Source organism: Malaclemys terrapin, chromosome 4 (genome assembly GCF_027887155.1).
Source record: "Malaclemys terrapin pileata isolate rMalTer1 chromosome 4, rMalTer1.hap1, whole genome shotgun sequence".
NCBI lineage: Eukaryota > Metazoa > Chordata > Testudines > Emydidae > Malaclemys > Malaclemys terrapin.
The window spans coordinates 53,417,037-53,440,009 of NC_071508.1; the positions used below are offsets into that span (position 1 = coordinate 53,417,037).

At 45.6% G+C, this 22,973-nt stretch overlaps 1 protein-coding gene across 1 annotated transcript in view; it reads left to right on the forward strand.

Annotated features, from left to right (window-relative positions):
* The first annotated feature begins 400 nt into the window (after window positions 1-400).
* Window positions 401-22,973, forward strand: part of RRAS2 (RAS related 2) — an 80,106-nt gene continuing 57,533 nt past the window's right edge. Inside the window, exon 1 of the mRNA XM_054026866.1 lies at window positions 401-769. Within this exon, the coding sequence (XP_053882841.1) occupies window positions 665-769 (105 nt within the window). The 5' untranslated portion in view covers window positions 401-664. The remainder of the gene's footprint in view (window positions 770-22,973) is intronic.

Consider the following 22,973-nt stretch of genomic DNA (forward strand, 5'->3'; position numbering starts at 1 on the left):
TCAATGGGATCATGTAATTGAAGATTACCATAATTTAGAAGCACCCAGGGGCTGGACTAGGGTGCCACACACAGGCCAGCGAAGTCCCTAACTCGCCCGCCGGCTGGCCTGGAACGCAGCTCGCTGGGTGTAATAGGTTCCCGTCGGCCCGCACCCGCGGGGCTGGGCGGCCTGTGTCTTTGCAGCCCTCGGCAGGCAGCTCGCTGGGGGGAAGTTTGAGGTTGCTGTCGCAGCCCCCACCGCTGGGCGGACGCTCAGTGCCCGGCCCCCATTGCACCTGGAACTGGCGCAGCGCCAAGCCCACCCCCTGCCGCCCCCACGCCGCTGCGCTGTCCTGCCCCCCCCCCCCCCCCACAGCTCCTCATGAATATTCAATAGGACGGCCCCGCCCCCCGACGGCCATTTGTGTAGCCGCGCTGGAGCCACCGCTGCTCTCATTTGGCCCGTGGCCGCCGCGGTGAGGAGCCGGCTGGGTTGGGGCCGGCAGCGCGGATCTGCTCCCCGCCCCGCGGAGCTCTGGGCGCTGCTACTGCCGCCGCGACCCCGCCTGAGGAGCAGGAGGACCAGGAGCGGGGCCTGCGGCTTCCAGCCCGGCCGGAGGCGGCGGCGGCGCAGGGAGGGACCCGGACCCGGACCCGGCGGCGCTGCTCGGCTCGGCTCCCCGATGGCCGCGGGCTGCAGGGACGGGCCGGGGCAGGAGAAGTATCGGCTGGTGGTGGTGGGCGGCGGCGGCGTGGGCAAGTCGGCGCTCACCATCCAGTTTATCCAGGTGAGGCGCGTCGCGTCGCGCCGCGCCTCCGGGTCCCGGCTCCGGGGTGGGGCAGCCCCAGCCCCAGCGCCCGCCTGGCCGCCCCCGGCAGCCGGGGGGTGGAGGAGAGGCCGCGCGTTGCCTTGTCCCCAGGGGCGCCGGGGCGGGGGCCTGGTCACTGTCCTGCCTGCAGTGCCCGGTGGCGGGTCCGGCCCGGCCCTGCTCCGCTCCGTTCCCTAGGCATTGGCGGGGGGGTCTGGCCTCGGCCTTTTCCCCCGGCACTGGCGGGGGGCTTTCCCCCGGGTGTGTGTGTATGTGTGTCTGGCCTTGCCCTGTTCCCCGGGCACGGGTGTGTGTGTGTGTGGGGCGGTCCTGTTCTCTGTCCCTGCTTGCCAGGCACTGGCGGGGGGCGATTTCTTTGGGGGAGGGGGGTGTTTACTGCGGGGGGAGGTCTGGCCCTACCCTGCTCCCTGGGCACGGGGGGTGCTTTACCTGGTTTTGGGGGGGCGGTCCTGTTCCATGTCCCTGCTCCCCAGGCACTGGCGGGGGGTGGCTTTACCTGGTTTGGTGGGCGGTCCTGTTCCCTGCTCCCTGGGCACTGGCAGGAGGGGTGGCTTTGCCTCAGGGTGGGACATGCCCTATTCTTTGGGCACTGGTGCGTGGTGGTGGCTTTGCCCGGGATGGGGTGCCTACCGTGTTCCCATGCTCTGAGGGGGCAGGGGCTGGACACTGCCCAGTTGGCAGAGCTCGAGGTTGGGGATGCTGATGTGTAGAACTGGCTGAGGCTGTGAGAGCTGGTGAGTTGAGGTTTGCAATGTTTGAAGAACCAGGTTTTAGACCAATGACTTTCAGTGTGACCTTGAGCCAGTGCCTTGGCCTCTTGCTGCCTCAGTTGTCCTCATCTGTGCAACAGTGTGAAAGTTGCTTTTCCAATATACTTTGTAGATGCATTGTCAACTTTAGATTTAGGTGGCAAGCAAACACCAGGGAAGCTTCTGGAGTGAGAGCGTTGCCCAATGCCACACCTCCTAGTTGGATGTTTTCATAGAGCTCTGTTTGAAACTAGTTTCCTTTCCAAGCTCAGTGGTTGGACATGTGTAGTATTCTGTTATATCTAATGTCCCTTTTGGGGGGGCAGAGGTGTTACCATTCATATTTGCATAGTACCTGAGGATAGGCTCCCTTCCTACCAATTGCAATATTTTTAAATGCTTTCCCATTAGAATTTGCTGCTTGTAGCATTGTCTGACATGTCATTGGTATCTAATGGCTTTCCCCAGCTAAAAAGGCTACAACAGTGAATGAACTCTATACAACTGAGGGGAAATATTGAAGGGTTTCACTTGTATGTCAGAAGCTGCTACCTGCTGGACAGTAACTACTAAAGATAACAGATTGTGGAAAATGAAGAGACCTGTTAGAACTTGTTAACAGGAAATTATATACTTGGAAATAAACAATAAAATGGCTGGATTTATGAGGGCAATGGAGGTTTAAGGATAGAAGGGTGGCTGGCGGGCATGCATAGCAAAGTGAAGGAGAATGTTGGTATTCTGGCCTCTGTCCAGCTGAATGTTTTTATTAAAATGAGTGATTTACCTAATGATGTTGACATAATAAATTGTTCAGCTGCAGAGTTGCCACATTCAGAATGGGGGTGGTTTATGCCTCTCAGTTGCTTCCATCTATAGACACACTAAGCATAATATAGGATCAAATTTAGAAGGCTTTTTTTTTTTTTTTTTGTAACAATATAGGTTAAAAAGAGAAAATTCTGCAAGAACTGATGGACTTGCTAGAGAAGTACTGACGTGCTGTATAGCTGTTGACTGGCTCAAGTCAACCCTGTTTGAGGCTATGTCTTAGCTAGAAATGCTAAAGCTGGGCTGCTGTAACCCTTCACTAGACATGCACCATAGGCATGGGTGAGCTCCTCCCATCACTGAAGTTAATCCACCTCTCTAAGAGGTGGTAACTAGGTTGACAGAAGAATTCTTCAGTCAGCCTAGTGCTCTCTACTCCAGGGCATAGGTTGTCTTAACTACTCTGCTCAGGAGTGTGGATTTTTCACACCCCCGAGGGATGTAACTGGGTTGAGCTAATTTTTTAGTGTAGACTTAGCCTGAAGCGCATCTAAATTGCTTTGTTGCTGTGTGCTTAAACTCCTGATCTTGAGAGCCACTATTTTGTTACTTTCCTGCTTCAGGAAAAGCAACCGAACAGGTAATAGGGTTTATGTATTTCAGTCTTATTAGAAATGTCCCCTTTCCTGTTTTGCCTTTTTCTTCACCCATATCTCATTTAACTTTTCTCATTCCTCTTCTCCGTTTCATTGCTTTTGATGTTTGTAGTACAGATTTGAAGGCATTTAAAAAAACAATCCTCTGTAGCTGTTCACATCATACCTGGGTACTTTTAATTTTATTCATTGTGCTGTTATGGATGACAGTGGAGCAACATCTTGTGGGAGAGGAAGGTGTATGGGGTGGATTTTCAGTACACTTCTTCCCTCTAGATAGGCGTATGACAGCAGTATAGAAAGTGCTACTTGGAATCCTAATGTCACCTTTGTGCATGCTCATTTAGCCATATTAAATAACGTTCTGATGGGGTAGTAGAATCTGCAGCGTGAGCCAACTGGGGTTTTCTGTACAACTTTTTTCCAAAGCTGGGAAGAGGCAGTGGGTATATGATTGCCTAGAAAAGCCAGTGTTCTACAAAGTGTTATAATTGGTCTTTTAAAAGCTACTTACAGTCTTAATAACAATTGATATCCTTGTTGGACAGTTGAGTTGTACATTTAGGGCTATTTGGATGAAGCATTTTAAGCCAGAATGGAGAAACTGGGAAGTAGAAACTGAAATTCAGTCATTAAATGAGCCATAAGTATCTGTTATGTGATGTAGCTGCCTTTATTTGATGGACATATTGTTTTTGGCTAGGTGCCAAATTTTATTTTTGGTTATTAGTTTGGAGTACTGCAAAAATTTTTTTTTTCTGCTAGTGTTGCAGGAGAGTAATCCACACAGAGGTGGTAAGATTAGAATAATTGTAAACCTTTTGCTAAATCCTTCCTTGCTTGTAGATGCAGATAATTAGTTTATCCCTGGATGAGTGAAGCTAAAATTTACAGATTACCATTCAGGTTCAAATTTGGTACTGTTGCCTTAGATGGTATTGCCTGAGCAGCCTTGCCTGCACACACACATTACATGAAGCAGGCAGTACGTGGGTATAGCGGCACTAGCGCTAAACAAGGTTTAACTGCAAGTATGGTGCTCTGGATATCCGTGTGTGACCCAAGGGCTGGTTTTTTGTTCATGCTTTCTTGGACTTGATTCCTATCCGGTGCCTTTAGTGCTATAAGGTATTGCAGGCGCTGCTTGTGACTTGAAGAGGATGGGAGGGGACTGTCATCTTTATAAGAGTCCTTATAGGAGAGTTTGGCTCTTAAGGTGTATCTACGCTTGGAACTGGGGGTGTGATTCCGAGCTCCAGGAGACATACTTCCACTTGCTTTCATTAAGCTAGTGTGCTAAAAATGTAGCCTCCGTAGGATGAGTTAGCTACTGCGAGTATATGCCTGGGGTCTCTGGGCAGCAAGTACCTTGGGGCTAGCCCAATGTTTCTCAAATGCAGCCACCAGGGGCTTTTCTTGTGGCTGTAGTCTCCTGGGTGGTGAATGTGGCGGGGGGGCGCAAAGCAGCAGCCTTTCCCTAGGGCTCCCAGCAGGGGTTGGGTCTTGCACCCTCTGGGGAGACGCATGTTGGCAGAGCAGGCAGCCAGTGAGTTCCCCACCTTCCCGGGGGCAGTGGGGTCAGGCTTCCACCCTGGGGCAGTGAGCGGGAAGCTCCAGCTGCATGGTTTTGGGCTCCATCTCTGGGCTCTGTCCCCTGGGCTTCGTGCTCTGTCCCTCAGCCATGCTGCAGTGGGCTCCAGCTCTAGGCTCCTTCCCCCCCCATTGCCCCAGGTCCCGCTGCCTCCCTACCCACATTCCCATCTAGGACTTAATTTGTCCTGAGCTTGCTGGGCCGGAGTAAGTCTGCTTTGGAAAGTGATATTTGTATGTTAATACAAATTTTCACAGCAGACTTAGTAACTAGCTTGGAGGCTGTGAAAAGTGATATTAACATACAAGCATCACTTTTCACAGCTTACTAGCCAGCAACTCTTTTTATATATATTTAAAAAGGCAACAAGAGAAGCAACAACAACAAAAGAAAAACCTTATTTGTGTGTCTATTCTTTACTGGACCTAAACAGAAGAGAGACAACTGTACCTTATTTTTATTATTGAGTCTGCAAAAAAAAAACGTACATAAATAAATTACAATAATTTGGACGTGTATATGTGCATATTTATGTTTTTGCTAAAATTAATTAAATATTTTAGGCGAAATTGTTAGTGGCCACTGGTAAGAATTGGTGGCTACACTCTGAGGCCACCAAAAAAATTGAGAACCCCTAGCCCTTCCCACTGCTTGCACTGCAGCAGCTACCTTCTACTTTTAGTTCGCTAGCTGGATGAGAGCCAGCAAGAGTAATCTCCTTGAGCTGGAAATTATGCCCACTGCTCCAAGTGTAGACATACCCTTAGACTTTAAAGCATTTTTAAAGTTGGTTCTTCAATACTTGCTATATGGTTCTAGGGATAGCAAAAGATGTTATTTAATAGGTCGCTCTTGTCACAGGACCAGGGACTAGAGCAGGGATTGGCAACCTTTGGCACACTGCTTACCGTGGCGTGCCGGGCTGGTTTGTTTACCTGCCGCGTCCGCAGGTTTGGCCAATTGCGGCTCCCGCTGTCCATGGTTCGATGCTCCAGGCCAGTGGGGGCAGCGGGAAGCGGAATGGGCTGAGGGATGTGCTGGCCACTGCTTCCCGCCGCTCCCCTTGGCCTGGAGCTGTGAACTGCGGCCAGTGAAAGCTGCGATCGGCTGAACCTGCAGATGCGGCAGGTAAACAAACTGGCCCAGCCCGCCAGGGGGCTTACCCTGGCGAGCTGCGTGCCAAAGGTTGCCGATCCCTGGACTAGAGGCTAGGAAGGCCTTATGTCTACAGTGTTACAAAGGCAGTTGTCTTGTAGCATAGGGATTCTTTCTTTTGCTGCTTTTCTGTGGCAAATCAAGTATTTTTTTTAAACGGTTGCTAAATAAATCTCTCTTCTTTAAGAACTGTATAAAAACTACAGTCATATACTGTGGTTTTTGTTTTTGGTTTTTTTGTTTGTTTTTAAGCAAGTTGCACAGTTCACTTCAGAACTTCATAGGATTAAGGAGTAAACTCAACGGAGGATTGCATTACCTAATACCAAATAAAAAGGTTCTGTCCCCACTACATATGTTAACTGGGTTATAACCAGCATGATGTGGCTGGATCTAAACATGGCTTAACAGTATGGGGTTAAACTCTTAGTAACATTGGCAGTATTTCACCCCATCATAGAGCTAATTTGGCACTGTTGCTGTAACCAGTTTTGCAGGCTGTTTTTGCAGTCGAGACAGGGCCGCCCAACTATGTTTGTGTAACTGGTCAGGTTGGTGGAGTTTCCTCCCAGCACTATGTGGTAGAATGTCCAAAGTGTGTTGCCTCACATGATTCTCTGTGTGTAATGTCAGGACACTCTCCCTGCTGAGGCAATATGGGGCAGCTGCCTAGACTTCCCCAGAATGCGCTAATACAGGCCTGCACAGCTCGTAAAGCGGCGAGGGCCATATTACTCCAAAGAAAACAGCTGAGGGCCGAACCCCTCCTCTCCAGAACCGCCCACCCCACGGAAACAACCCTCCAGCGCTGCCAAAACACCCCCCACCCCCGGGCGCCACACGCTCCTTCCCTAGCGCCGCCCCACCAAAACAGCAGTATTAGAATAAGATCTTCACTCCCCCCCCTCTCCCCCCCCCCCCCCCGCACTTTGTAATCAATTGCCCTGTTGAATGGATGAGGTGTGAATGAGGAAGATGTGGAAGGCAGGCACCTCCAGACAGCTGCAACCCTTGGAGAGGGGATGGGAGCCAGATCAGTAGGACAGGTCAGTCACCGATTCACCACTCGCCTCCTCAGCTCCCCTCCCCCACCGCCGGCTCACCTGCCCCCCCCGCCACTGCCTGCCCGCTTACCTCCTCAGCCGCCGGCTCATTTGCTCCCCCCCACTGCCCACCCGCTTGCCTACTCACCCCTTGCCATTGCCTGCCTGCTGGCCTCCTCTGCCACCTCCTCCCCCGCCACCAACTCACCTACCCCCCCCCACTGCCCGCCTGCTCACCACCTCAGCCCCTTGGCTCGCCTACTCCCCCTGCCACTGCCTGCCCGCTCGCCTCCTCAGCCCTCCTCCCTCACCCGCTGCTTGCCTACTCACCCCCTGCGGGCCGCACAGTGAGCCCATGCGGGCCGCATGCGGCTCCTGGGCCGCATGTTGTGCAGGCCTGCACTAATATATAGTTAGGGTGGTAGGTACAAATGGACAAGCACTGTTGTGATGGCAGAGAGGCTACTATGTGGAGACAAACTGCTGTAAACAAGGTGCTTTTTTTATCGGTTACAAAATCTTGATTGAAAGTTAAAATATGGACAAAGCATTGATGTTCTCCCTTAACTGTGCCATAGCCTGTAAACTGACTGAAGACATTGTCCAGCAAAAAGGCTTTTGGAAGTTATTTTATTCTAAAATGCATGCAAAGTACACCTTTTACTTGAGTACTAAATCAGTGTTCCTCCTTCAAGGTCTGAATATGCTATTACCTTTACCAAGTAAACTAATCCCAGTCTTTTTTCTTTTGGAGTAAGAATTATGGGGATGGGAGGTCAGTGGTGGAGAAAGGAAGCTGAGCTACTGGTTTATCTCTAGCAAGAAAGAGCACAATCCGTTTCTGTTGTGAAGCCTCACTAGTGTTCAAAATATGATATTCTGTTGGACAAGATTTGATCCCACCTACTAATTAACATTTACTCTGCAGATTATTTCACTGTTAATTGGCCCAAAATGTCAGAAGGCCTAGTTCCCTTCAGCATTCTAAAGCTGCTTTGACTTCTGACAATAGACCCCAGACACTGATTTTCCTTTATCCCACCTGTTCTTACTAGCTTTTTGTATTGTGGTAGTGCCGAAATGTCCCCATCAGGGTTTGGGGCTGCACTGTGTACACACAACAAAAACTGTCCCTGCCAAAAAGACTCTTCCTGCCCCAAAGATCTTACAATCTGATCTCTAACAAAGATATGTGATCGGTCACTCTCCCTTAAAAGAGGAGACGACTGTTTGGTTAGTTGGAGTGCAGTCGTAAGGATCTCACGTCTATAGCAAGTTTAAAAGCTAATTATATTTTCATGGTAGTACAACATTAAGGAAAAGCTAGCTTACACTGTAAATGTTGATGAACAGTTTCCCTTTATTTTAACTTTTAAAATAGTTGATTGTCATAAAATTACACAGAATCTGTTTAGAATCTCATTGAATAGACCAGTGATATAGGTCTAATAGGAATCTTTTGAGCAGTCAGATGACCAGTGTGTCATCCCTAGAAATTCTTGGGGTGAAATCCTGGCTCCATGGAAGTCATTGGGAGCTTTGCTATTGATGACAAAGTGGCGCCAGGATTTTATTTATTACTATTGTTGTAGTGCGTATGAGCCCTAATCAGTTTCATCCTGGAAGTAAAAGCCACTTCATCTATTTCTAGGATTCAGTCCTTTTTTTAAACACTGCTCAGCAACACAACAGTTTAGGGCAGGAAGTGAGGAAAATAATATATCCAAATGAAATTGTAGAAAGAATGTAGTCAAGTTGGAATTTGTCCAAAACATCATAACTTCAATGCTAATACTTGCAGATCTTGAAATATAGTAGTAAACCATGCTACAAAATGAAATTAAGAGCTTAATTTTTTGTTCTATGCTAGTAATTTACAGTTTACATTAAAGCCCTATTACCCCCAATCTCATACTTTTCATAAAATTATAAGTTTCCTCAGGCAAATGTCGTTAAGTATTTTTTTTAATCCTCTAGCTCAGGGGTTCTCAACCTTTTTCTTTCTGGGTCTATAAAATTCCAGGCCAAGCAGGGCGGGCTTGGGGCTCTGGCTGCCAGGCAGGGTGGGAGTGTCGGAGCTTTGGGTGGGTGGGGGCCCTCGGACATAGTCATAGACTGACTTCTGTTTTCAGGGGCCTGCGCCTGGTGGGGCTTTGGCCAGCTCTGCATGGCAGGGCCTGGGGAGGGAGCACTACCTCCATCCCCCGACTCACCTCAGCAGGCCACCTAGCCTGGGTGGGAGTAGGGGGCAACCAAAAATTATAACTCAAACGGGGGGGGGGTTTGGCGGCTCAGCTCAAAAAGTTTGAAAGCCACTCAGGGTGTGGGGAGAGGCATAGCTAGGGGTTGTGTGCTGGGAGGGCCCCCTCGGAGTTTGCTGCTCCCTGCAGGCCCTGCCAGCCCCAGCCCTGGAGCGGTTCTTACCGGCTGCGTGAGCAGTCAAAGCTGAAGAGCAGCTGCAGCTCTGGGCGGCAGTGGCAGCAGCAGGAGGAGACAGGAGAGTGTTGTGGCTGCCCACTCCATGGCACCAGCCAGAGCAGCAGCTGCCTTACACTGGCCAGCTCTGGCCTCCTGTCTTTGACCTGATCAGAGCCCCTTTAATGGGGAGTGGAGGAGGTGCAGGGTGTGTGGAACTGCCCCAGGGACTGACCTACTCTGTGTAAAGCTCTGCAGTTTGGGAGGGCAATGCCCTCCAGTGTCCCCCTCGAACTCTGCCCAGGGGCTCGGGGCTTCTGCCCTGCGGGGCACCGCAGCTCATGGAACCTCTGAAACATGGACCTCCAGGGGCCTGCGGATACTGGTTGAGAACCACTGCCCTAGCTTTTAAGTAATGGTGGTGCACTAAAGTGAAGTTGTATGATAGATCTGACTTTTCCCCTCAGAAATTCAGTAAATGACTGAACACATTCAGATCCAAAAGTCAGCGGACAGATTACATTTAAAATAAAGAGGGCAGTTTAACAGGTTGTGGTTTAGTGGACTAAAAATAGCTGGAAATTAGTGACTTTATTTTGTGTGGGTAGGGGGTGCTATGCAGCACACACAGCTGTTGCCACAATAGCTTTTCTCCAGCTGTCACGCGCTGGCTTGTCACAAAATACCCCACATTCCCTTCTTACTCAACCCTCTGTAACATTCCATATTTCCTTGCTCAAAGAAATGGATCCTAGTGAATACTTAACCATTCTTTCCACTTTTATTTTACAATCATGTAGTTTTTAATGCCTAAACTGAGAGATCTGTATTCTAAACTATGTACCGATGTTCTGTCAGTGCCCCTAAGGCTTTACTAGGAACACTTCAAGCTACTCTACAAAACAATTGAAGTATTTAGTCTGAAATATTACAAGTTTAGACAACACCTCTACAGTACTAGCAATTGTAACAGAATCCTGAAAGTCATCCACACAATTGTTTCTCTCTCTCAGAATCTACTCTGTTACAAAAGTAACACAATCTGGTATATTGAGTAGACTGCACTGATTTACAAGAATGTACTCATTTGTAAATGTCACTTAAACCTTGAGATGGCATTGATTGGATGTAACTCAGTACAGGTCAGTTGAGTTTTTAGTTCAACACCATTAAATTTTAAAACATGTTAATGCAACAATACGCTAAAGGAGGCTGAATGTGTAAGAATACTTCAAAATGAATTTAATTTAGTAAAATCAGTGAGGAAAAGTGAGTGTAAAAATGACTTTGCGTCCTGTGTAATTTCATTGTCATCTTTACCAGTGTGGCTCAGTTTACAAGTGAGAGATTATTGTAAGCACCAGAGCTACAAATCAAGCTGTGTTCTTTCCGTTGCTTACATAATCACCAGTAATAGAGATTCTGAAATTGGAACTGAGTTGACCATTTTGTTGATGCATTATGTCAGTAGAATGAATTGGATGCAGTCATCCACAGCTTTATTGGCTCTGCAGTACTAAAAGTCATAAACATTTGTCAGTGGAGCAAGAATATGACTAGCATACACGTGGTGAACAGGTGTTAAGGGGTCACTTCTTATGCTGCCATTTTTCTGACAATAACTGTACTTGAAGAATTTTAATTCTCATTGACTGGAACCAAACTAAGACCTTTTTAAAGTAAGTTATCCAAGAGCTGATTGAATCTCAGAGTTGACTGTTGGACCAAAAAAAATAACAAAAACAAAAACTGAATCTGTGGTGATGTCCTGTGCTGAAGCTGAGAAGGGGATGCAGTTGTTACTTTTTAATCTGAAAATTCAAGTTGACTTTAGAGTACTTACTAAATGTTTTGACTGTCCCCGATGGCTAATGCTTTGTGCAACTTCAGCATGGTATATTCAGTAGTTTTGTAGAGGCTTTTATATAATTTCTGGCCTCTGAGTAAGCTTCACTACCCACCCAGGAACACATCCTTCAAATAAATCATCAAAATCCAGATGGATGAGATGCCATAGATTCTCAGGCTATGACTGTGTGTGCAGCATGCCAGTTCTGGTATAGTCCTTACACTTTGATACACAGAATGATTTTTTTTTTCCTTCCGTATAATAGCACAGTCCAAAGGGCTTTCACATCTAAAACAAAAGGGGAGATGGGTATTAAAAAGGGTATGGTACAGGAAGAAAGAACAAAGATTATTAGGGCCCTGCCAAATTCATGGCCATGAAAAACGCATCACAGACGATGAAATATGGTCTCTTGTGTTCTGTTACCCTATACTATACAGATTTCACGCTGGGAGACCAGCGTTTCTCAAATTGAGGGATCTGACCCAAAAGGGAGTTGCAGGTGGAGGGGATCACAAGGTTTTTTTAGGTGGGGTCACAGTACTACCATCCTTACTTCTGTGCTGCCTTCAGATCTGGGCGGCTTGAGAGTGGTGGCTGTTAACCAGGCACCCAGCTCTGAAGGCAGTGCCCTGCAAGCAGCAGCGCAGAAGTAGGGGTGGCAATACCATACCATGCCATCTTTACTTTTTCATGGCTACTGGTAGTGGCATTGCCTTCAGAGCGGGGCTCCTGGCCAGCAGCTGCAGCTCTCCAGCTGCCCAGCTCTGAAGGCAGTGCTGCTGCCAGCAGTAGCACAGAAGTAAAGGTAGCAGTACCGCAACCCCCCCATTACAATAACCTTGCAGCTCCCTCTGCCCCCCACCACACAACTCCTTTTTGGATCAGAACCCCTAAAATTACATCACTGTGAAATTTCAGATTTTAATAGCTGAAATCATGAAATTTTACATTTTAAAAACAAATCTTATCACTGTGAAATTGACCAAAATGGACTATGAATTTGATAGGGCTCTAAACATTATAGAGCAAGAACATGTGGTTGCTTTGTCTAGCTAGGAATGCTTCTGAAAGGTTCCTAGAGTTGTTTTATTTAGAATAAATATTGAGAGTGAGGTATAGAGGCTGCTTGTGTGTTTGTCAGCAGTTTAGCAGTCTGAGGATGTGAAACTAATTGACCTTGAAAGCTGAAGTCCTACCTGTTCTGCTTGTGGGCTACTTTTTATTTCCATTGAGTGTAGCAATGTGCCGTGGTGTCCTTCAACAAAATCTCTCTGCACCAGCCACTCCTGTGTACTCTCAGTAATCTGCCCATATTCTTCCTGCCACCTCTGTGGTTGCAGTTCAGTGCTGGTGTAGGAATAATTGTAAAATGCTCTGAGATGGCAGATCTCATAAATGTGGGAGCAGTTCTTTGCCCTTTCTGTCATTTAAGAACTCTTAGTAGAGAGCAAATACAGAGATGTTTACTTAAGCTGGACTGGTTCTCTTGACTTTTTCTGCTCTCTACATTTGAAGGACACCTCCTGCTTGTGTATTTAGACTAGTCACGTAATCACATGCAGAAATAAAATGTCTTTATGCACTTCAGAAAGGGTCTTCGCAAACTTGGACGGTTAAGTATGGTCTATGCGTTACTGTTTTTAATATCTCACTGAAAGCTCCTTCTAAAAAACATTCTACGTTAGTGTTTCCTTTATTAGTTCACTTTTTAAGTGACTAATACAGTTCAGGTTTAGTGCTGCAGGCTACACAGACTGCCTGGAAGAACTGTATTCAGACTCTAAACATGTTTAAACATTTTGTATAATCTAAATATTAGAAATCTTTAGAGGAGGAGCCAAGTGGTGGTATAGCAGCACATTGTGCTATCCTATCCCTCATGAAGTAGCTGTGATGAACATTTGGCCTATGGCGTGCTCAGCCTGGGGTCATATCCTCCTCTTGTTTCAGTGGAAGAACCACAATGGAAAGGCCCTTGTACCACTCTCAAAGCAGCTCAGTGAGGCATCCAAAGCCTCAGATGGCATGGGAGCAGGGTGGAGATGAATAAAGAGGTGAGGTGAAGAGGAAATAGATTTTAATTCCCTTAATCTTCCTTCCCTAGCCATGTGCAAGGAGAACAAGCTGTAGACCTCAGCATTGTTTAAAAGGATTAATATATCACAAAACTAGTATATGTGGTTGACTTTTTGTATTACTGTAGTGCCCAGGAATTGGTTTTGGACCAGGACCCCACTGTCCTATGTGTACTGTACAGACAGAAATAGATTGTAAGCTCTTTAGACCAGGAATCATAAGTATAAGATGAGACAACAGTTTTGCACAGACTGGTGTACAAGAAAACAATGAGACAAAGTTGGTTAGCATGATAGGCCACTGGTGTGCCAAGGCCATTACCTGACCATAGTTGTCAAAAAAAAAAATTTTTTTTCTTTGTAGGCATCACAGCAAAGGAGAGTTACTTAAGAGAGGTTTTAAAGAAGGATAATGATGTAGCTTTGCAGATGAGCTCCTTCCAAGCATAAAGGGCATCCTGGGAGAAAGCATGAGAGGTGCTTGTTTGAGAAGTTAAGAGGTAGATGATGGAGGTTGGTATTATGGGCCAATTGGAGGCTAGAGTTGACATCTCAATAATGGGTGAGAGATGATAGGTGGGGATAGGCCATGAAAGGCCTTGAAAGTGAAGACAAATAGCTTATGTTTCCTGTAATAGAGAAGAGGGAGACAGTTGAGGGTTGGAAAGTGGGCGGTGATATGGTCAAAGCCATGCGCTGGGACAATGATCTTTGCAGCAGCATTCTGAATGGATATGAATAGGGCAAGTTTGAATTTCTTAAGATCCAAAAATAATGTTGCAGTAATTGAGATATGAGTCTGGACAAGATTTTCAGCTTTTTAGATGGATAGGAAAAGATGGGTATTAAAAATGTCACATAGAAAGACTTTACAATCTCTTTATTAAAGTCTGTCAGGTAATAAGTACTAAATGCTAACTGGATGCCGGAGGAAGGGGTTGGAATGGGGGCAGGGAAGGGGTGGGAAGAGGTGGGGCAGGGGCGGGGCCTCATGGAAGGGGTGGAGTGGGGCAGGGCAGAGAGCGGTGTAGGGGAGGTGTCAGTAAATGCGGCCCTTGGGCCAATGTACTAGTCCTCATGTGGCCCTCGTGGTCATTTGAGTTTGGGATCCCTGACCTAGAAACTGGGAAGGACTCTACTATGAGCCGAATGTATGAATACTGTAGTTTTGTGAAAAGCCTTATGCAGGAGACAGCTGAGAGACCTTTTCAGTTATTGAGACTCAAAGCTCAGGTATTAATGATTCTATTATTGTCACATGAAGATCTGTGGTTCACATTTGTTACTGAAAGCACTATAATCACAACTGGTAAAAGATACCTCACTCAGGAGCTTCCGTTAGATGTGTAAGGAAATCCTTGCATTATTGCATAGTGTAATGTGAAAAACTTCTGTATCTTGCAATTGCAATAACTCAAAATATTGAGAGCTAAGTTTAACTTCAGGTTTTTCTGGTAAACTTAACTCTCTCCATGGTATGAACTGAGCATTACATATTTTGTAGATAATCAAAATTATTTACTGAAAGCTAAAAAATGACAGTTAAACCCGGCTACTGTATTTGTTTAATTTCATCCATCAGAATAAAAGGTGAAAAAGTAGACCAGTGGTAACTATATGAAATCCTACATATGCAGATCAAGGCAGTAGTGGTTATTAAATATCTTCTGCTAAAATTGTTGTCTTCACAATATAAGGAAAATAAATGGATTGCAACAAGATCTATGGTTGGAAGTGGTTATTCCTGTTCCTTTTTTTTTTTAGGAGACCCCTTTACTTGTCTTGTGAACATGAAAGGCATTTCATGGTAGGCTTGTGTTTGTGCTGCCACCTAAAGTGCTGCAGATGATAGAATCTTTGGGATTAGTCAATTAAGACTATGTAGAAGGGCTTTCATTCAGTAGTTCACACCTGCAACTACTTGTTTGGGTACCATAAGGAGACAGCAAGAACTGGTGTGTGTGTGTGTGTGTGTGTGTGTGTGTGTGTGTAAAATAAATATATATATTTTTTACAAAGTGACGTATGATTTAGAGTGAACTAGTTGAATGCAGGATAATACTAGCAGGACAGTTGTTTAGTGGAACACTGACAATAGGATGTGCATTTGCTCTTAAACTCTTTAGTACAGCGGTCTAGACAGCGGTTCTCAGCCGGGGGTTCGTGGTCCTCTGGGGGTCCATGAACTCTTTCAGGGGATCCGCAGGTCCCCACCGCTGAAACCCAGTGCCTCGAGCTCTGGTGGCACCCCCTTCTTCCCCTCCCGTGGGGCTGAAACTGGGAGTGGCGCAGGGCTGAAACCTTAAGCCCATGGGCAGAGTTGAAGAGGCACGAGGGTGTTGCCCTCCCAAACTGAAATGCCTTAGTGAGAGTGGGGCAGTCCTGAGGACAGCTCCATCTCCCACCTCCTCCTCTCCTCCAGCCCCCACTTAGGCACTGCCCTCTGGCCAGGTCCTAGGTGGGAAGCAGGATCCAGGCAGTGCAGAGCAGCTGCTCCTTTGGCTGGTAGTGCCATGGAGGTAGTGCCATGGCATTCCCCGTCTGCTGCTGGTGCCCAGGGTTGCGGCTGCTCCTCATTCCCAGCCTCCTTTTACTGCTCACGCAGCTGGTCAGAGCTCCTTGGGTGGCTCTGGGACTGGTAGAGTCCTCGGGGAGCAGCGACTGGCACACAGCCCCAGACAGGTGGGTGGCCTGCTGAGGTGAGGCAGGGGGTTGAGGTGGCGCTCCCCCCTGGACCCCACTGTGCGGAGCTGGACTGAGCCTCGCTGGCTCTTGCCTCCCCCTGCCAAAACAGAAGTCAAACTACACCTATACCCAAGAGTCCCACCCCTGTCCTGGAGCCCTGAGTCTCTCCCTTCCAAACCCATGTCCCCATGCTGGACCCTGGAGTTTTTCTAGCATGTTGAGGGGGGCTTCAGAAAGAAAAAGGCTGAGAACCCCTGGTCTAGACTAGTTTCTTACATAAAGAGTAGCCTTCTGACCGGCAAAGTCTTCCCTTGATTCCATCATGGATGGAAATCCTTACTGGTTTCTAATATTGATCATGCACTTTCCAGATATTATTAGCAATGACTAGTGGTGAACCCTATTTAGTGTGTGCCTCCCTCAAGGCATGCTGTTATAGCTCAGTTTAAGCAATGGATTAACGCTGGGTATTTTGTCCCACTGATGCAGCCATCCTATGGAAACCTTAATCTGTAAATAAGATCCTTGAAAGGTCAATTCTATGCTGTTTGTCAGGTACACACAATGTCCAAATAACTGAAGTGTTGAGTGTTCTCAGTTTTGTTTCCTTAGACACTAACTAATTAGGCCTATGTGTGAGCAAAAGATCTATTCCAGTATTGGTTGTTACCACGCATTCCTAACTATTGTTTAGTAGGATTATCACTTGAGGACAATGTCCAGGCTCATGCAATTGTTCGTCAGTGATGATAGCAGCTGTTGGGTTAGTCACAAAATACTAGGTTTTTGCAAAGTAGCTACTATAATTGTAGTTCATTACATATTTAATTTTTGTATTTATAGAATAGGTACCTAATAGCTTTTATAAATCTGAAGAAATAAACTAAAATACATAGTACAAAATAAAAAATAACTGAACATCACACCTTTTCAGTGTTCCCTGAAGTTTAGCAATCTGAGCTGTACATTGCTCAGCTTCACACATGGAAAGCAATATCTGGATTGTCCAGGGAGAAAACAAAGCCAGAGACCTGAATAATGAGGTGAGAGATCCTCTTCTAATCTTGGAACATTGAGATCTGTCAATCAAGGCTACTACCTATATCCAAGGCAAAAACAACAAAGAAAGTGTTTACTGGAGGTAAGGGAGTGAGAACTAAGTCAAATGGTCTTAAAATTAAGTTAAGAGTCCCTCTTCCTCCTCCCCCTCCTTTCCAGTATAGACCTCTTCCCTGCATGTTGGATCAGGTACTGAAGAGGTAGAACTTACTTTCTTGGTCACCCGGGTAGGGAGAGCGGATGCACTATTTTAGGTCTTTTGGCTTGCTTTCCCTTTTACCAGATTAGCCTGCAAGATAAATTGGGGCCAAGTAACAGTAATATTTATTCCACAGTGGTCCAGATACGTGTTTCCCTAGGGCTCTTCAAATGATTGCTTGTCACCTTGGACCCTCTGTCTCAAGATCTATTTTTCCCCCCTCTTGTGAATTTTTTTTAAAATCTCAAACTTAATATTGCACTGACAATACTTAATACAGGCTAACAGTGGCAAATACTCTAAGGCTTGTTTTCTTAGAGTTCTCATCTTTTATATGCTAACAATCCACATTATTATTTCAGGTTGTGTGAGATACACTATTAAACTGCCAAAGGCTTTGGTCACAGTGAAGTTATGGATGTGTCAGCCTGTATCTGTATCAATGGTGAGCTTTAAATAAAGCTGCATCAGTGCATTCTTCTGCAATTAAACATAACTGGAAAGGATTTCAAAATTTCACATGCTTACAAAGCTATCAAGTTTTTTTTCTTACTGTTTGATGTATTTCACAGCTGACCTCTCTAGATCAGTGCAATACCACATCTCTTCCCAATATTCCTGATAAACCGTTAAACTATATTACATGTTTGAAATTACTGCAGTAGAGTAGTATCTCCTCTGGAGAGCTCTCTGTAGCAGAAGATGACATCAATATGGAGTTGTTTAAAAGCAGCCTCACCATTATCTGGCCTATTTGAGGCCCATGGCAGCTGATGAGTTTTCTAAACAATCTAGTTTTCATGCTTAGGGAATTACTACTACAAAACTCCCCTTTATTTTTCATTAGCATTAAATTTATAAATGCCTCCCTTTCTATTCACTCTTCTACCTGCCATCTTTTTGTTGTGACAGGATAATCTAAGCTTTGCCTGTTGGGTATGAATAACAGGACTGTCTGAGACAGAACTTGTATGATCTTAATCAAGGCCTGTAAAACTTACCCAACTTCTTCTAGCCTCTGGACTAAGCCTAGGAGTCATACTACAAAATACTTGTACTGTCGTGTCCAAAGATGCCTTCTAATTTTAAATAGATAAAACAGCTGTATATTACTTACCGTGTACCATATCTAATTAAGTTGGTTGATACATTTTCTCCCCCCCCCCAAATGTGCCTTATCATGTCTCTTGCCTTTGTTATAATTGTTCTCTTACTGACTTCACTGTTTTCTGCAGTTCATCACTTTCTTTCCTTTCTTACACTGTTGTAGAGCTCCTCCCCTATATCTTTTTGCTCTCCCCCCTGCTCCTCCACACACTCCTCTGAATTACCACATCAATCTCTCTCCTCCTACACTGGTCTTAGAATTATAGTTAGAAACTTAACATAAATAGCCTAGGATTGATACAGAAAGTGGAGGGAATCCATATGTGAGAAGCTGGAATTCCTCCAAGAGAACTGGACCTTGCATGGGGGAAGGGTTTCCATCTTTTGTACTGGACTCGGGCTATTAGGTGTCTGATAAATTTGAACCCCCTCTTCCAACCTTCTTTGGCTTCAGGAAAGAAAAAAGTATTCTTTTCCATGACACAGCCTTCACAGTGCTGTAGGCCTTGTTTAACCAGTTTCATGGCCATGGAACCATTTTTGAGCAAAATACGACAGCTAAGGGTATGCACGATTCCCTGGATCCTAATGTTCCTAGACTCGGGGTATTAGTAGCCAGGGTCCTGTGTGTCCCTCAGTTTTTCTGTATGTCAGAGTAGTTATATAACTAACCTCGCACTTTCTCCATTATGTTAGTTTTCATAGAATAACTGAACCGTTCAGAGGTAGCTTAGGTATAATATATATACTCAAGTCTTAGTTTAGCTTTGGTTTTTCTATTTTGTGGAATCTGTGTTTGTGGGCTCTACCTTGGACTTTGATCAGTCTGACAGATCCAGCTAAGATAATGAGGTTTCAAAGGTTTCCCTTGTTCTGTTACGTTTTCTGCTTCAGGTGACATGAAAGTGCCTCTTATGCGTCATGTAGCCGGTCCCACTCTTACCACTGTTAATTGTACCTGTTGAGAGCTTTTTCTGCACTAGGTCCCCTGCTCATGCTACAATTGATTCAGCTCAGGTGGTGATGACTGACTGGTGCCAAACGTCTTGGAAAATAACATAGGGTAGACATAGCGTACAAACTTTATTTTATGTCTCATCCTTGCCAGATAACTTCACTAAGAGGAATCTATACCCTTGTTTTGGATTGGGCAGGCTTGCTTTCAGCTGGAGCAGGGGAAATGGCAGACACAATTGAGATCACAAACACCATAGTTTAAATAGCTTGAATTTGAATAAGGCATTGCATTTCTAATTTAGAAGTGGTTACTGTAACCTCGGCAGAGCAAATTTCATTTGTTTTAACGGTTTTGTTTCTAAAAAAAATCTACTAATGGGCAGGATACTTAACTTTAAGTATACCATCAAATACTAGATTGGGATTTTTGGGAGCACTTCCTTGGTGAGAGGAGAGTTTAATATTGTCAGTCTGTAATTGGAATCTTTATAGTTACAGGGACGTGATCCACGTGAAAACAGGCTGTAGATAGGGTACTTAGTGGCCATCTGAATTCTTCTAACTGAAAGATTGGAGGGAATATTTTTTTACTGTTTACGTTTTGCAGTTGTCAGCAATCTGTGCACAGTCAGTTTTGTTGTTACTCTTCAGCCAGTTTGTGCCTTGCTGGGAAAGCCCATATAAATAGTGGAGCAGAAAAATCCATGATACGTTCTTATTTTAAAAATAAACTTAAGACATTTTGACTAGAATGCCCTCTGGAAAAAATGAACTTTGTCAAACTGATTTGTGTGTGTGTGTGTATCCTTTTAGGTACTTAAGAACACAAGTGTGCTTTGCTTGCATATTAATCTTGTCTAATTCTTTCCAGTCTTCATTCACTTTCATAAACGAGTGCACCCACTCTTCAGTATAGCAGAATAAAAGTTGACGTATGGCATACTAGAATATTAATGTACTTGACCGAGCAGGATTTTTTTGTGTTGGGTGAACTCTCCATTTTTACCAAGGCTGAAAAAGCGATACTTTTTCATAAATATTTGTCTGACATTCAAGATAACTAATATTAGTGGTAGCTTCAGCTTTTCGGTGACTTTGGGGAGCTCTCACTTTCTATCCTGACAGCTGACATAATACAGAACACAGAAGTGGGCTGCCTTATCTGCCACCTTCCCAACAGGTTGCATTCCATACATTGCCTAGCAGCTGCCCCTCATCCTCTGCTGCTTTGACTTGTGTTGGGGGAGTGTTTGAAGACTGATACTTTGACATTGAATAGTTATTGGTTTCCCTTCCTGATAAATAAGCGTGATAGCAAATAAATGTTTGTTTGTCTTTGTATGACTGTACAATAAATACCCTTCTTGTGTGCAAGTTATTGGCAGTACCTGGAAAGGTAAATAAAGTAGGGAGGTGAACATATTGAGCAATCTAAACCTGCAAGAATAGGGCTAGGTATTAATGTAATCTAAACTTGATCTGAAAAACACCCGTAATGAAAGCAATGAATCTCAGTAGCGTTTGCAGACTTAACTAAATCTTTTAATAATAAAAAAAAGCTTTTACAAAGAGCATTTTGTACATCAAGAACTAGTCTTACAGTTAATGTTTTCCCAACGGGGAGAGGGGTACGTAAGGGTTAGTATGGGGTCTGCCTAGTTAAGTCGGGGCCCCACTGTTTGATCCCTAGCTGATAGAGGGTTTGTATGCATTATGATGAATTTTAGGTTTTTTGTCTGAGCCTTAACAGGGTTGTCAGGCTTTTATTAAGATTTCCTTTTTTACTAGACTAAAGATTCCTAACCTTTTGTCCCACTTAATCCTAAATTTCTCCGCCATGTATAATGTTGAGATGGACAAGTCTCCTATTGTTCAGAAGAACAGAAGAATGGCCGTACTGGGTCAGACCAAAAGTCCATCCAGCCCAGTTATCCTGTCTACCAACAGTGACCCATTCCAGGTGCCCCAGAGGGAGTGAACCTAACAGGTAATAATGGAGTGATCTCTCTCCTGCCATCCATCTCCACCCTCTGACAAACAGAGGCTAGGGACACCATTCCTTACCCATTCTGGCTGATCGCCATTAATGAACTTAACCTCCATGAATTTACCTAGTTCTCTTTTAAACCCTGTTATAGTCCTAGCCTTCACAACCTCCTCAGGCAAGGCGTTCCACAGGTTAACTCTGTGCTGTGTGAAGAACTTCCTTTTATTTGTTTTAAATCTATTGCCCATTAATTTCATTTGGTGGCCCCTAGTTATTATATTATGGGAACAAGTAAATAACTTTTCTTTATTCACTTTCTCCACACCACTCATGATTTTATTTACCTCTATCATATCCCCCCCTTTAGTTTCCTCTTTTCCAGGTTGAAAAGTCCTAGCCTCTTTAATCTCTCCTCATATGGGACCTGTTCCAAACCCCTAATCATTTTAGTTGCCCTTCTCTGAACCTTTTCTAGTGCCATTATATCTTTTTTTGAGATGAGAAGACCACATCTGTACGAAGTATTCAAGATGTGGGCATACCATGGATTTATGTAAGGGCAATAAGGTATTCTCTGTCTTATTCTCTATCCCTTTTTGAATGATTCCTAACATCCTGTTTGCTTTTTTGACTGCTGCTGCCCGCTTCATGGACATCTTCAGAGAACTATCCACGATGACTCCAAGATCTTTTTCCTGATTCATTGTAGCTAAATTAGCCCCCATCATATTGTATGTATAGTTGGGGTTATTTTTTCCAGTGTGCATTACTTTACATTTATCCACATTAAATTTCATTTACCATTTTGTTGCCCAATCACTTAGTTTTGTGAGATTTTTGAAGTTCTTCACAGTCTGCTTTGGTCTTTACTTAACTAGACAAAACTATAGTCTTCTACCAACAGAGATCCTGGCTCCCCTCACCTGCTGGGAGACGTAAGGACTGCAGAAAAGTAATCCTATAACCTGCTACCCTGTCTCCCATGCCATTGGGTGTGTTTGAGTATGGGGAAGAGGCAGCTGGTGTTTCCCCTAATAAATTGAAAGGGGAAATGCAATTGCTTGCCTTTCCACACCTCTCCAGCCCCTTTGCCACCTGGGTTTCTGTTCATCTCCATCTCATCTGTTTGGAGGAGGAGGGGCTGCAGCTGCTCCAAGGACTGAAAGGTGGTGATAGGTTGAGGTGAGGCTGCTTTCTTGTCTCATCGGTCTGCTCTGGCAGAGCTCAGAAGCTGTCACACTCAGCAGGAGAGGCAGTGATTTCTAGAGCCAGAAAGAACTGCCACAAATCTTTTCACTGCCCCCACCCTCCCAATTGTTCATATCAGGCATATCGAGTTGTCCAGGTCTAGCACTGGTATGCAACAGAAAACCTGGGATTATCCCAAGCAAATGGGGGCTGTTCAGAGTGGTAGGACTGGGGTGACCAGATCACCCAGGTCAAATATTGGGACGCGGGGGGAAAAGGGGAAAAAAATGGCGGCAGAGCAAAAAAAACAACTCCCCCCACAAGCACCAAAGGGAGGTCCGGGAGACGCAGGGGAGCGCGAGCCTGGGGTGAGAGAGTCTGGCCTGGCCCCGAGCAGGCAGGACTCGGGTGGTACCTGGAGGGAGAGTAGGGGGCGGCCCGTGGGGCCAGGTGGTGGCTGTTCTCCCCACCTGGGCACCAGGACTTGGGAGCAGCCGCTGCTGCAGCTCCCACTGCCGTGGGGGGAGAAAGCAGCCAAGCATGTGGCGTTTGGCGGCTGCGGCTCTGGCGCCCACGAACCCCCCAAGCCCGGGCCCACTGCGGGGACCCAGCGCACATGCTGCACATGCCCAGCCCATAGCCAGTCGCATCTGGGCTGGCTGCCCAGCTGGTG